The sequence below is a fragment of the Maylandia zebra genome, linkage group LG7 (genome assembly GCF_041146795.1).
Source record: "Maylandia zebra isolate NMK-2024a linkage group LG7, Mzebra_GT3a, whole genome shotgun sequence".
In the NCBI taxonomy this organism is placed as follows: domain Eukaryota; kingdom Metazoa; phylum Chordata; class Actinopteri; order Cichliformes; family Cichlidae; genus Maylandia; species Maylandia zebra.
In genome coordinates, this window is record NC_135173.1 from 7,967,641 (window position 1) to 7,982,800 (window position 15,160).

At 40.6% G+C, this 15,160-nt stretch overlaps 2 protein-coding genes and 1 long non-coding RNA gene across 5 annotated transcripts in view; 2 read left to right on the forward strand and 1 right to left on the reverse strand.

Moving 5' to 3' along the window:
- LOC105940466 (uncharacterized) overlaps window positions 1-15,160 on the reverse strand; it is a 111,301-nt gene that overhangs the window by 77,758 nt on the left and 18,383 nt on the right. The window lies entirely within an intron of this gene.
- Window positions 5,067-6,462, forward strand: LOC143419330 (uncharacterized). Its single transcript, XR_013099282.1, has 5 exons — window positions 5,067-5,162; window positions 5,251-5,370; window positions 5,449-5,624; window positions 5,911-5,982; window positions 6,130-6,462. It is a non-coding gene; the product is annotated as an uncharacterized LOC143419330 (long non-coding RNA).
- On the forward strand, window positions 8,906-13,880 carry LOC106676396 (uncharacterized). 3 transcript variants are annotated; one of them, XR_013099281.1, is made up of 4 exons: window positions 8,906-9,192; window positions 10,782-10,873; window positions 11,272-13,130; window positions 13,635-13,880. XR_013099281.1 is itself a non-coding variant. In XM_076885644.1 (4 exons), exons 3-4 carry the CDS (start codon window positions 10,856-10,858, stop codon window positions 12,262-12,264), a joined length of 1,011 nt encoding a protein of 336 aa, XP_076741759.1. In that variant the 5' UTR covers window positions 8,906-9,192; window positions 9,983-10,032; window positions 10,782-10,855; the 3' UTR covers window positions 12,265-13,880. The 3 variants fall into 3 exon arrangements, 2 of the variants coding, with proteins under 2 accessions (XP_076741759.1, XP_076741758.1); XM_076885644.1 differs by adding an exon at window positions 9,983-10,032 and having other exon boundaries at window positions 11,272-13,880; XM_076885643.1 differs by having other exon boundaries at window positions 11,272-13,880.

Sequence of the window (15,160 nt, forward strand, 5' to 3'; positions counted from 1 at the left end):
GTTGTTTTTTTAATGAATTCATTTTGATCCACATGTTCTGCAGCTGTTTGCCTTTTGATTTGAAGTTTGCATTATGAAATCCTGATACTGTTAAAGCATCAGTTATAATTGATGAACTCTGTGTAAAGTTTATTAAATAGTTTGGTGTGAAAAATAAAGAAATGGTCTCACAGCAAGTAGTTTGAGCCATGATTTCCGATTCAAACTAATTTAAATGTTTTTAGTGGTACATGTGGAGGTTTATCAGAGGAGGAGACTTGGCTGCTCTCGGCACGGTTCCTGCAGCTCATTAAAAACTCTGAAATGATCTTCAAGGAAAAGATGATTAATTTTTCTTAAAAACAAGATGTGGGCATGAAGTTTTAACATGAGTGTGTTTAAGATGCATTGTGATTAGCATCTCACACGTTCCAATAAAGCAGATGTTCCTGCATTGCAACAGTAGTTTGCAGATGTGGTCATCCCCCGACCATCTGCAAGACTCTCATGCAGCACCAATTTGAAACACAGCCTGGAAAGTGCGTTCATGGCCCTACAGGTTGCCTAAGCACAAGAGACAAATTGTGCAAAAGGAATTGGCTGAAATGGTGAAAATGCTGTTATCATAGGATGAAACGAGGATTTGTTCCTCAGTGTTTGGTCTCCTATGCTTACCTTTTCTCCAGATGATTTGTCACAATTGAGAGAGGCCGGTTGTCTTTAAGGTGCTTTCAGGTAATTAAGAAGTGAGTGCAGGGTTTGTACCATTCATCACACTTCTGTTAGGTTTGTTTGAAGACTCGGGCATTTTTCAGCACCTCCTGTAGCGATAGCTGCGTCCTCACACTGCATATGCTGTTTGCCACCTGGATGATGTTGTCATTCATAGTGATACCACGGTGGAGCATGTGCAGTGGGTGGTCACAGTCCCTAAAGTGTGTGGTTGGATGGAGGGACGTACAGTATTTGGGTACAATTTGGGAGCTGGGTATGTGCATCCACACATGGATAAAACAGCAGCCATCGCTTCCTGCCTGTGTCCCAACGCAAAAAAGAAGATCCTGATAATAATGAATTACAATATTCCCGACAAGAAGAAATAAATGCATGAACGAGTTTTTCAGCATCACTCTGGGACAGGATATTTCTGATTTTCAAGATATTGCAGCAATGGAAGAAAGCAGTCATAAATATTTGCTTAATATTTCCATTAAAGGAGAAATCCTGGTCAAAATGACTCTAAGATTCCATATAGTGTTACTGGAGGCCAAGGTATTGCATCCAGAAAAGAATAAAATCCGTAGCTGTTGATAAAATTGGCACAGAGCTTCCCCCATGCATTACCAAAGATTCACATCAAACTCATTCTTGATTGCTTTAATGAACATTTTGTTATTGTCACAGTTTGATACTGATGATTTCTTGTGAACACTCCTTTAGTTTAAACCCAGTGACAGTATCAAGTTATTATGTTTGTTTTCATGTAAGTATCTACACTTATATTATCTATCTATACTTCGTCTGCATCCCTCGAGGCCCCATTTGAAGGCTGATTATGTCCCAACATAGGCCAGAATTCATAGCGCAGTGGTGGCTGTGGCTTTTTTTTTCAACAAAGAAAAAACCCCAGCAGATGGCTGAAGCGTGGTGGCCAAAGAATAAACTTTTAAAAGCAAGTATAAAATTTTAGATCACTTATATATCTGCAAAGAACGTTATAACATTACACATGGGTTTTTAATTATCGATTTATCGATTAAAATCGGTTCTGGCTTGGATAATGTGATATCGATTCAGAGGTCAGAGGGCCCAGTGGCGCCAGTGTCCGGCAGCCTCGCCTCTGTCAGTGCGCCCCAGGGCAGCTGTGGCTACAATGTAGCTTGCCATCGCCAGTGTGTGAATGTGTGTGTGAATGGGTGAATGACTGAATGTAGTGTGAAGCGCTTTGGGGTCCTTAGGGACTAGAAAAGCGCTATACAAATGCAGGCCATTTACCATCGATTCATTAAAATCCTGAATAGATTTTTTAATACAAATTTATTTTGACCAAAATGCCAGAATTTCAGGATAAACCTCACAAAATTTCAACAAATAACAACAACCAAACAGCTGAAATAGTAAATGAGAGCAGGAACACGATTCTGCACAAAGACGTAAACACAAAGCGTGGATCCACCGACGGATCAGAATCAGCGAGATGTCGCCTTTCTCTCACGACAGCACGGACACGGTCGGGGCTGAAAGCCGACAGCTCGCTGATGTTTCGGTGGGTCCGTGCTTTGTGTTCATACCCTTTGTCCACTAGATTCTGAAGCTGCAGGTTTTTTCTCTCTCAAAACAATATTGACTAAACCAGCAGCAAAAGCAGATCCAACCCTTCATATAAACATCGTCATGAACTTTTGCTGTTTTACTTCCACAACAATAAAATCACACTTCATGCACAGCTCTCTCCCTCTCTCTCTCTCTTTCTGTCTATGTGTACTTCAAGAACAGTTTCCCGTAAAAAAAAATCTGTTTTCTGCATTATTCGCTTGTTTATTACGCACAAGTCTACCGTTTTTTACAGCGCTGTCGGCCGCTGTTTTTTCCCTTTTACATAATTCTGAAAAGAAAGTCTCGTTTTTGCTGTTCAATAGGCTACTGAACAAATTCTTTTTAAAATTAAACTTTTTAAAATTATGCGAAATTTCAAAACGCTTAGCTGTGTCTCTAATAAAACCTCTGTAACTTTGCTCTGCTTCACTTCAGCAGCATCAGCTAAGGTTCATATGTTGATTAATGGTTTTCTTTCGTTTTTGATGTACTGCTGAATATTTTTATAAAATCCCAGGCCAGGAAAATCAACTTCGTGTTTCTTCTGTGTTTTATCCTCAGCTACTTTGACACAAAGGCATCTGCTGTGATGCTCACACCTTTGATAGAGTCTAGCAAGTGTCAGCTTTTTTTATAGATATAAAAATATGGAAATGTATTGATGCAGGACCTGAATGATGATATATGGAATGTGGAATATCTGTCCATGCTGACAATATTGATTTGTAACTTAAAATTTGTTATTTTAACTAATAATCTTGTCAGCATAAAGTTCTTTATTTGGAGCACAGATCTACAAGAAAGATAAGTTACTGAAACGTGCTTGTGCTTAAATTCCATATCACTCTTTGGCAATATTGTGAGTAATGTTAAACTTAAAGATCATCTCTGCCTCCTGATCTGTTTCCTGCTGCCTGCCACTGAAGGCAGTGGGGAGAGGTAACAATTAGGCAGTGCATTTACCGTGGCATATAATGTCATCTTTTCTCATTACAGTCCACTTTGACCAGCAGGTTTGTGACAGTTGGCTTAACATACTGAGCCAAGGAATCTAAATATACATTTGGCATCTCAGTGGGGCTACCAAAAATCATCACCTCAGTCTTTTTATCATTGAATTTTAAAAAGTTAAGAGACATCCAAGCCTTAATGTCATCAAGACACTGAAGTAATGGTTGTAAGGAATATGTGCCTTTTTTCTGTGGAGGGACATATATCTGACAGTCATCAGCATAGAAGTGAAATGCAATGCTGTGTTTTCTCAGTATAGATCCAAAAGAGAGCAGATACAAAGAAAAGAGAAGGGGGCCTAGAACTGAGCTCTGTGGGACACCACACAAGAGAGGAGCGGAGGACGACACATGGTCACAGAGACTGACACAAAATGTTTGCCCCGCCAAGTAGGACCTGAACCACTCAAGTGCCCACCCAGTGCTCCAAATGACAGAGTAAAATGCATGATCCACTGTATCAAATGCAACTGTCAAATCTAAAAGTACAAGAACAACACAGTCCCCAGCATCAGTGGCTAAAAATATGTCATTAAAAACTTGTAAAATGGCTGATTCAGTGCTATGAAAGGGTTTAAAACCAAATTGGAAAACGTGTAAAACATTTTGCTTTTTCAGGAAGGTCATTCATTGACTGTCAACTCTCTTTTCAAGAATTTTGGAAAGAAAAGGTAGTTAGAAGAAAGGCCTGTAATTTGCAAGAATCGTAAGATCAAGAACAGGTTTTTTTAAACAGGTGTTTGACTACAGTGTGTAAAAAATTTTGGGGGCTACATCTGACAATGTGCTCAGCTCGACGGCACTCGTGTCTGACAGCTCGGGTCGTGTCGTTCAGCCAGGGCTCAGATTTAGTTTTAGAATGGCTGGATTTTAATTAAGCAATGTGCAAAGCAGTCCAAAGCAGTCTGGCAGGTGGAATAAAATCATGAGCTCAGTTCTGGCTGCATTAAAAATCTGGGATTTTGCAGTTCTGGTTAAAACTGTTGAAAACTGCTCAGCAAGGGAGGAGTTAAAAACTCGACAGCGCCGAGCAGCAGCGTGAGGTTTAACTGAGGTACAGGCAAGAGGAACTTCAAACATCACAGGACTGTGGTCAGAAAACACAGCATCACAAATCTCTACATTAAAAACAAAACAAAAAACCCAAAACAAAACATGAGATAAAACAAGATCAAGTGTGTGTCCACATTCATGTGTGGGACAGGTCACACATTGCACAACATTAAAAGAATCAATAAGGCCTTAAAAGCCCTTTGCAATGGGCATATCAGGACAACACACATGAATATCAAAACCCCCAACAATAGAAACACAATCATATTTTGGCATGTATTCAGCCAAGATGTCAGCAAAGTCCTTCACAAAGTACTTATTGTATTATATATTTAATTTTATATGTTATAGAAGTGACAGATTTGTAAAGTGAGGCAAATTATGAAAACAAACAGTCACGAACCTTTCCCCGAACGTTGCGATGGGAGAGCCAGGCTCTTCTGGGAGCCGGTGTTCTGGGAATTTCTCCTACCCCGTAAACCGTCCTACCCGTTGTTCCTGAGCATGTGCGCGCATGCACACAACACAAAAAGGGAAGCTAAGCGCATCCGGCTGTGATTTCACGCTACTCCATTGTCATATTTGCAGGAGAATAGAAAAGTACTAGTACTTTTTATTGACGTTGATACTTGATTTTTTAAGCCTTTGTGATTGTTTGTCAATATTAAAGTGAAGTTGCTATCTGCTTTCTGCACAAAACTGTCGAATTTGCAGATTCGGTGAAGTCTGCTGTCAAGTTACTGGACACGTGGTATTTACACAACACTTTTGAGTCCGCAGCTTCGGTGTTTTAAGGCTTTTTCGGTAATCTCGTTATTTAATAAGTTTAATTATTTGCATTGTCAACTGCACATATTGAAGCTCATAAGAAAATGTTTACTGACATTCGTAGATATGGAGAAGAAGTGGGAAGAGATTTACGCGTTCATTTCTGCGGGCTCCTACCCTTCAGGATATGACAAGGCTCAGAGGCAAAACCTCAGAAGATATGCCTCAAAATTCAAACAAAAGGGTCAGTAATTTACTGTTAATACTAACAACTCATATATGTGGTTAAATTAATTTCTAAATATATATTGTTTTACTGCAGATGGAGAACTCTTTGTTGGAACCAGAAGAGTAGTAAAAACCATGGATGGTGCCAGGAAGATATTTCATGAGTTTCATTCATCTCCAATTGGAGGACACACTGGCACACACAAAACGCTAAATGCAGTGTGTTCCAGATTTTACTGGTTTGGTATGACAGTTGACATTAAAACATGGGTATGTATTAACTGTTTGTACTGTTGTTAAATAGTGTTTAAAATAAGCAAATTTTTTTATATCAGTTAAAAGAGAAACTGAACACTTGCAAAATATAAATAAATATGGTTAATTAGTGATATTACAGTAATAACCTGTAGGCCTGGCAGAGATTTGAAGACACACACACAAACTATTGTTGCTAAATAGTTTGTTCGTTAGAGAATATGTCATTAAGTGTTTTTGTTTTTTACAAATGAGAATGTTGAACATTTACGTGAACTCCATAAATATTTTTACCTTAAAGATTCAGGAATGTGACCAGTGTCAAAAAGTTGGGAAACCACTGACTGCTGTGCAACCGTTGCAGTGTATTCAGGTAAATATTATGCCCCGTTTACCCATCAAACTATGCTTGTAGCTCATATTCATAAAGGCAGGAGGGTTTGCCAACTAATTTTAACCATCAATGTTAATGTGTACATTATACAAATTGTTATTCAAATTATTAATTTGTCCTTGATAGGTGTCTGAAGTGTGGGAACTTATTGGTATAGATCTTACTGGACCTCTTCCTAAAACTTCAAGCGGCTTCCAGTATATACTTACTGCAACTGACTACTTTTCAAAATGGGTTGAAGCTTTCCCATTAAAAACGAAATCTGCATCTGAGGTAGCCCAGCACTTGTGCTCCATTATATATAGACATGGCTGCCCCAAAAGGATTTTGTCAGACCAAGGCAGAGAGTTTGTGAATGAAGTAAGTGTTAAATAATTTTCAGTTACATTTTTTAACTTTACTTCACTGGGGTCAAAGATTTTTTCTTGTGTGCTTGTATAAGCAGTATAACCTTGTCCTTATCTGCTCAACTCTGATCTTTGCAAGTTATTGCAAATTGAAAGAAGTGTCACAGCAGCATACCATCCACAGACCAATGGTCTAGATGAAAAGACCAATGACAACATAAAAAGGTATGCCTAATTTTTATCTATCAGTTTTTAATAACATTACTTATGTTATTCAAACTTAATTGTTACTTAATAATTTATTAATTTCTTTACTTCTAATTAAACTTTCTGTCTTACTTACTGTGTTTACATATTTCTATGCCTGCATTTAGAGCCCTCCGAAAACTGGTGAATGACCAGCAGAATAACTGGGATCTGTATCTAGAGCCCACCCTGTTTTCACTTCGGTCAAAAGTACACACCACAACAAAATACAAACCTTTTTTTCTGATGTATGGAAGAGAGGCAGTATTTCCATCAGAAGCGCCTGCTCAAGTGCCGGTGAGTGTTTGTCAAATTCTTTCTATGTTAGAACTAAGAATTGAAACCATTTAAGAAAAAACCCCAGTAATGTCTTGCATTTTGCCAAAGTAGGGCAGTTTGTCATATGGCAGCGTAAAATTCTCCTACTGGTAGGTCGGATGGTTTGTCAGAACACCGGAGTCGACCAGGAAACGTCTCCCAGACCGCGAGTCTTCTATGAAGAGCAGTTTTTCTTTGTCGCCAGCGATCGCGGCCGCTACAGCGCGCTGGCGGGGTCCATATCCCAGGGTCGGAAAAGCGCACGGCGGCAGACAGCGGCGCGCTTCGGCGCCAAAACGCTGATGGTAGAAACAGAGGTCCCGTCCGTGGTGTCGCTGTGCCGCGATCTTTCCCGTCAGCGAAGGATCGGGTACGTCGTGGCAGGTCAGCGGGGAAGTGGAAGGCGCCGCCGGCGAGGCTGGAATTGGGTCGTGATCGTGGGAAGTGCGGGTAGCCAGGAGAATACGATCCGCGTCCTCAGCCAGGGAGCGATAATCCTTCGTGCCCAGAAGCGGAGAGTTGGCGAGGCCGGCTCTCACGGCCGCCGGCAGCTGTCAGAGGAAAATGTGGGCGAAGAGGAATCCCCCGTCGTCCGGTCTGAGAAAGGATAGCATGTGCTCCATCACTTCGAGAGCCGTACCACCACCCAGGCCTGAGAGGGAGAGGAGCTTCTCGGCTCCCTCTGCGTCGGTGAGGGCATAGCGCCGAAGAAGCAGCTCCTTAAGGGCGGCGTACTTCTCTCGGGTGGGTGGGTCCCGGAGGAGAGTCAACGACGGGTGGCTAGCGGGTCGAGAGAAGCCACCACATGGTGATATTTCGTGTCGTCAGCCGAGATGCCACGAAGGGCGAACTGGGCCTCCACGTGCACGAACCACGACGGGGGATCGTGAAGCCAAAAGTCCGGCAGCTCGAGTGCCACAGCAAACGTAGCTGCGGCCGGAGGCAGAGGGCTGGCGGCTGCTGATGCATCCAGAGCGGAGTCGGCGCCACCATCGGACTGCAGCATGTTCGAGTCAGGGGTCACCAATGTGGAGGTAAACACAGACAACACGAGAGCTCTCGATAAATACTGCTCGTTTATTACTCATCACCACAGAACTGAACACTTTCCCTCCAAAACACAGCAACAATACTTCCTGAGAACTGGGTGTGAGTGGAGCCCTCCAGTGGTCCACCACAATGTCACAATTACAGGATGATCTACTAACAGTGTGCTTTAATCTCTCTATGAAGAAGCCACTTCAGTTCAGTAAAAATCAGCTGGAGAGCAGCTGTGAACAGCTGACTCTTCGATGTGCTAAAGAACAGAAAACATGATTTCCCATCAGACCATGAGCAGGCATGTAACACAGTAACACTTTTATTTTTTACATATTCAGCAGAGAGTTAGCTGTGTGCACTATTAAAAAATAAGAAGCGTAATTCATTTCAGCTTAATATAAACTGTATTATGGAGGAAAAATAAGTGGGGCTCACCTCAAAACACAGCTTGAGGACTGACTGGAGTTTTAGGACAGTCTCTTCAGTAAATCTAGCAGCTCTTTAACATCAAAAGACGTGTTTGACCTGCTGCAGATGTTAGTAAATCTGACCCTAACTGTTCGTTCTTCTTTAAAATTCAAACTTAATAATGAAGCAATATTTTTAACAGGCTGTTCCTGTTTATATAACCTCCATAAAACAACAGGGTTAGAACACATTGTGACAAAGTAAGATGTTTGTTTTGTAGTCCATCTTCTGCACAATGTAGTTTCAACAGGCGGACATCCGGTGTCACGTTGTTACAGAGAGGCGAGTGTATGGCTGTTCCAATTCTCAGCACCGCTCCTCTCTTTCCCTGACTTCTCAGCAGTTGTCCTCCCCACGATGACGTTTTCATCGGGGCCAAGGAAAAGAGTTTAGGAAAAGGAGATTGGCGCTACTTTTGAAATAACACTCCACGGGGTTGCATTGTGCAGCTTAGTCACGTGACCGCACAGCAACAAATCACAGCGGAGTCAGTTAAAGGGGGCGGAGCAAAGTGTGTGTGCAGGAGAGGAGTCGAGCAGAGAGAGCTGCTTTTTCATGAAACGGGAGTAAAGTAGTAAACTTACTGGAACATATACCACTACCAACGTTTGGATCGATATCTGCATCGATCTGCACACCCTTGTCTCCTGGATCCTAGCTGAGATCAGCGTGAACCACGTGGGTCTCTGCTCCCTGATCTGTTTCCTGTGTTTGGAAAGAGTTCCAGCTTCATCACGGAGTTTCTCTCGGTTTGTGGGCTCGTCTAAAGGTAAGCATCAAGCTAAATTTAATGTGGGTTCAGTTTATGTTGAGTTTAGCTCTGTTGAGAATAATAGATTGCTTGGTAGACATTGGAGTTAGACAGACTGTAGAGTTTGTGATTGCTTGCAACATCATAATATGGCGGTTGCTGGGGGGAAAGAATACATAAAGAAAAATAGTCTTGGAATATGAACAAAAGGATGGGGTGCAGGGCAGGAGAACAACCAACCCCCACCCCAGGACATGAAGCCACAGGTACAAGCCTGGGGGAGCGCAACCCCAGGGTGAGAGTAGCTGTTATACATAATACGGATTATTATTAAATGAAAAGAACACATTAGACTACACTACTGAAACCTTCTGCTTCTGTTTTTAAAGTTTCATGTTACCAGGCTGTAGACTAGAGATTTAAACCGTTTTAGATCCATCATACTCAGTCTTAAATGTTAAAATCTCAAAGGACAGCATTATATTTTTGATATTAACAGTAACTCTGGGCCTCTCTGGAGTGTGCAGCTGATCTCATCGCTGTCTAAAAATGGATAAAAAAACATAAGGAGTGCTGATCCTTCAATAACAGACTATTAGAGTAACAGGTGTGTAGCATCGCTAACTAGCTAGCAACAAGCCTCCAACACAGTGCGTATGCTAGCGGTTAATCTAGCAAACGAATTAACAACAGAGCGATTTTAGAACTATAAGATGATAAGCTGTGTGTCTTTTCTTATAACAGTGACATGGTTGTATTTACCTTAATTAAATTTAAATTAAATTGAACCTCCCCCACCCTCATTCAGATCTGGCCTTTGGAACTATTTTGGTCTTCATGTGACGTATGACTCTGAAGGTAAGCGCGTCATGGACAAAAGTAAAACAGTATGTCGGATGTGCCACGCAATGCTCAATTACATGGGTGGAAACTACTGCGTTAGCGCAGTTTGCTCGTTAACGTGTTGACGGCATCCAACCCCAAGCACGGGGCGATCCGCGGTAGCTCGTTAACGGAGATTTGCCGTGTTGTGGCGTTAACGTCATTTCAGATTAACGCTGACAGCACTAGTGGGAACACAACGAATATGACTGCACATTTACGCCGACATCATCCTAGTGCAAAGACAAGTGGAAGCAGACAAAAACAACAAGCACGCATGCTACTAACTTTACCCGAGTCATTTAGACAGCCGTTAGCACATGATTCTCCTTATGGGGACCTGACATGTTTAATATGCTGATGAGAATATAGCCCTGAAGAAGCGGATAGTATAGCTTTTATTTTGGAAAGAGACATTTCTCTGTAATAAACTCTCTTTTCCAAAGATGAGTGATTTCTCGATCAGATTTATTTTTTATTACTTTATTGTTTCAACAACATTAAATTTAAAAACTGTACTTTTGAGTTAAAATATATATTTATAATTTTAATAAATGACAAATTAAAAATGCATGAACATTTTTTTTGTATCGAAAAAATATCGAACCGTGACACCAAAGTATCAAACCGAACTATGAATTTTCTGTATCGGTGCACCCCTAATATATGTATATACGTGTGTGTGTGTGTGTGTGTGTGTGTACTTCTTTTTTGCTGAGTAACAGGAGACGAGTCTGGTGGTGCAGCAGAGGAACAATTTCAGCCATTTGGACTCAGCTCAGCCACTACAGTGGAAACAATGTCTTCAACACAAAAGGTGAGAAAAGTATTAGAGTTTTCTGTTAAGAGCAGCTTCCATCCTGGGCTCCTCCATATATACAGAATCTACATTCAAAATCAGAAACCACAGAAGTCACAAGAAAATACAAAGATCATATTTTATCTACACACATTGAAACAACAATATCATCAGTTGAACTTTGAATTTTTTATGAAATAAAAGATTTTCTCTGCTGATCAATATTTCCTAATGTCATTTTAATTATACCTCTCATTGTGTCACATTATTGTAATGTGACACCATCACCAGAAGGTGGTGGTAACACACCAACAAGGTGTTTGTTGACATGTTTGATTCCACCAATGGAGGGAGTTTCAGTTTGTTCCAGGACTGCATTTCACTCACTGCCTCTGTTTGTATCTCTGTCACTGCAGGACCAACATGGAGCAAGAAGTCAGTACTCTCAGGAGGCCGACAAACCTCACAGAAGAAAGGGAGAGAAAACATACAGCTGTGATGAGTGTGGAAAGTCTTTTACCCAGGCTGGAAGTTTAAAAACTCACCAACTCATCCACAGTGGAGTTAAAGCATACAGCTGTGAGTTGTGTGGAAAGTCTTTTACCCAGGCTGGAAGTTTAAAAACACACCAAGTCGTCCACAGTGGAGTTAAATCTTACAGCTGTGACTTGTGTGGAAAGTCTTTTGCCCGGGCTGAAAACTTAAAAAAACACAGAATCATCCACAGTGGATTTAAACCTTACAGCTGTGACTTGTGTGGAAAGTCTTTTGCCCGGGCTGAAAACTTAAAAACACACCAACGCATCCACAGTGGATTTAAACCTTACAGCTGTGAGTTGTGTGGAAAGTCTTTTGCCTGGGCTGGAGACTTAAAAAAACACCAAGTCATCCACAGTGGATTTAAACCTTACAGCTGTGAGTTGTGTGGAAAGTCTTTTGCCTGGGCTGGAGACTTAAAAAAACACCAAGTCATCCACAGTGGAGTTAAACCTTACAGCTGTGAGTTGTGTGGAAAGTCTTTTGCCTGGGCTGGAGACTTAAAAAAACACCAACTCATCCACAGTGGAGTTAAACCTTACAGCTGTGACTTGTGTGGTAAAGCTTTTGTTGAAAGTCGAAACTTACACAGGCATCTAGTCACCCACTCTGGAATTAAGGCGTATAGCTGCGACTTTTGTGGAAAAACTTTCAGTGAAAAAAAGTACCGAAATAGACACCTACGCATTCACACTGGAAATGATCTTTCCTACTGTGATCAGTGTGGGAAACTGTTTACAACAGATGCACAACTACAAAAACACATGTTTACCCACACTGAGGAGAGACCTTATAAATGTGACCTGTGTGAGAAGACTTTTAAAGCTCCACATTACCTGAAAAAACACCAAAAGATCCACACCAGAAAGTAACTCTACAAGTGCAGTTACTGTGAGGAAGTATTGATTTTTTTATCTTGTAATCTTAACCTGATTGTTACAAGTAACGCGTTGGCCATCTCTGCTCTGTAATCTACAGAGCAACATGTACACTCAGATCATCACATATTTGTGTTGTCATTTGAATCAATAAATGGCTGATCTGATATCTACATGAGCATCAGTGTGTGTGGTTTAAACCTCACAGAACAAGAATGATCTTAGGAAACAGAACCTGAAGATTAAACAAACACTCAATGACTCAATCATTCAGCTGCATACACTGAACTTATGTAGAATATTTTTTTTCCGAATTGTCAAAATATTCCACCACAACACTGAAAATGTAAAGCACAGCAATTCATGGAGTCACTGACAGATAGCACAGAGAGACACACTAACCCCGTTCTGGCTCCAGTAAATAAAATCTTGTTATACTGACCCCTAGTGGTAGAGGAGGTCTTAAAATGTCTTCAACGAGGATAGAAACTCCATTTTATCTGGAGGCACAGTGGTACAGAAAGGAATGGTGGAATCCATATGCATCCTCTTTATGGTGTTAAGTTTGGACAGTCTGTAAGTATGTTTCCTGTTCGATGTCTTCTGGTTATTTCCAGAAATATTGCACACATATTGCTATTTTCTTATGTTTTAATTACCTCATATTTAGAGTTATTGGAGCAGGTGGTAGTATCCTGTCAGAAGTAACAATGTTATCGCCAAATGGCTGAAAGCAGCTCCTATCTGATCACTGGCGCACTGAACTCTACTCACACACCTGGAGGAACAGCTCTCCGGCTGAAGATTCTAATTGGCTCATTTTTCCAGGGATTTGTTCTTGTCATGAAGACATCACACTGGTATGTTCTATTAATAGCAGTTGTCACACTTTTTAGAATCAAACTTACATCTCCGTCCTTCATCTGCCTGTCCTGCATATCCCCTTAATCGACATATTCTGGCTCCATATCTGGTATATTAGAAACAAACTTACTGTACAAATACAGTAATCAGTTATCCAGTAATTGCCAACAGCCACGCATGTGCATGTGATGGTTCATACCCAACCTTGTGTCATCTTCAAACATGAAAGAATTGAATCAATATGAAAACTCTATAAAAATGTATTGTTAGATTATAATATTATTTTATGCCATGTTATACCCCTAATTAAAGATTGTGAATTATTAGGTAGTTTTAGTTTGCATTATTATCCTGAATTAGAAGAAGCTGATAACTATTGCAGTAGTTAAACTGATTTGCATTACATTAGACTGCTGATTTATTGTGGATGAATGATATTGTTTTATGATGTCATAAGAAATGCTGTTTGCAAAAAGTCATTGCCTTATTTGTCTGATTAGAAGAGAACGGAACATGCTGGAGTTTTCTGCCCCATCTCAGCAGGAGCAGATAAACGGGGAGCCAAGGTCGTAGCTTAGGCGCCGTGTGAGAGAAAAGCATGTGAATGTTTAGGCTTTTATGATAAGGTGGGGGCACCAGAGGCTATAAGAGTGTGATCAATGCTCCACCATTTTGAGATCTGAGGCTGTCTGCATACAGTGTCCATCTCCCACGTGTGTGATCATTAAAATGATCGTTTGACTTAACCCGGCCGGACCAGTGTTGTTATTGTGGTTTTTTTCTCTTGTCTCCATCCCCAATTTTGAACTCGTAACAGTATATAGTACTATGGAGAAGGCAGCATTTAGCTGTAGCCTCCATAAAACCACAGCTGTTCTGGAAAACTTTGTCCACCTTTGATTGTCTTTAAGTTTTGTTGTAGCCACAGAGAGCAAATCTTTGTTCTTTATGGAGAACCAGTGAGGCTGTTTGGACTTTCCTTTGAAACATCAGTGCAGGAGTCTCTCAGTACATCTGTTTACAGTGAGGGACAAAGAAGCAGCAGAACCACCCACAAGACCATGAGAGGATACACCTGTAAGCACTTCTCATAAATCACATGACCATAACCAGAATAGACGAGAGTAATTATGTTTCTTTTTTTTCATTGAGGTGATTTTGGTCTGTATATTGTGTCAGATAAAGTCAACATCATTGCATTGCACTGTTATATTTTCTGTGTTCTTTATGTATTTTTAATCGTTGTTTGATAACATCTCTGGTGTAAGTGTCATGGGGATCATTTCATGAAGAAGAAGAGTCACATGACCCCTGAAATGTCCCTTTGTTATTAGTCAGATGTTGCCAACTCCACCTCTTTCATGTGATAGTGCATGGAAACCCTCAGTTAACATATAAAGTAGATAACCAGCTTCACGTGGGTGTTTATGGTAATTCCCAATATCAAGGCTGTTACACACTGAGAGTGTTGCAAAAAATGACACAAAATTCAAAATTATCTGGTTTTCGAACTTGCCGTTTAGGGCATATACACACTGTACATATAAAAAAGTTATGGGAAAACAAAGTTTGAAGACATCACATTTCAAATTAATTCTCTCTAAAATTTGCATATGGGCGCAATGCATATCTTTTGCATATAAAATCCATGCTGATTAAAGTTTGATTAGGTGGGTCTAAAATCCAAGATAACAAAATAAAATTGCTTCATTAGTCAACTGGTGGATATTAAGAGGTTATCCGGCTCTGGTATAATACCCAGTAAAACCAGTAGATGGAAGACTTGAAACATGAGTCATGATCATTTCAAGCTTCTGGGTGGTTTATTAGGAGAGGCTCTGTGCTGTTTCATGAGGTATGATGCAAAAAGAAGTCCAGTCTGAGTCATATCACATGTTCATGAGTTTCTAGTTTCAGACACCAAAACCTTTCAGTTCTTGTTGTCATGTTAAAGTTCTGTTTGTGACACTGAAATTTTCCCAGAGCAATAACAGTGAAATGTGACAGTGTAAATAACAGTGTAAAA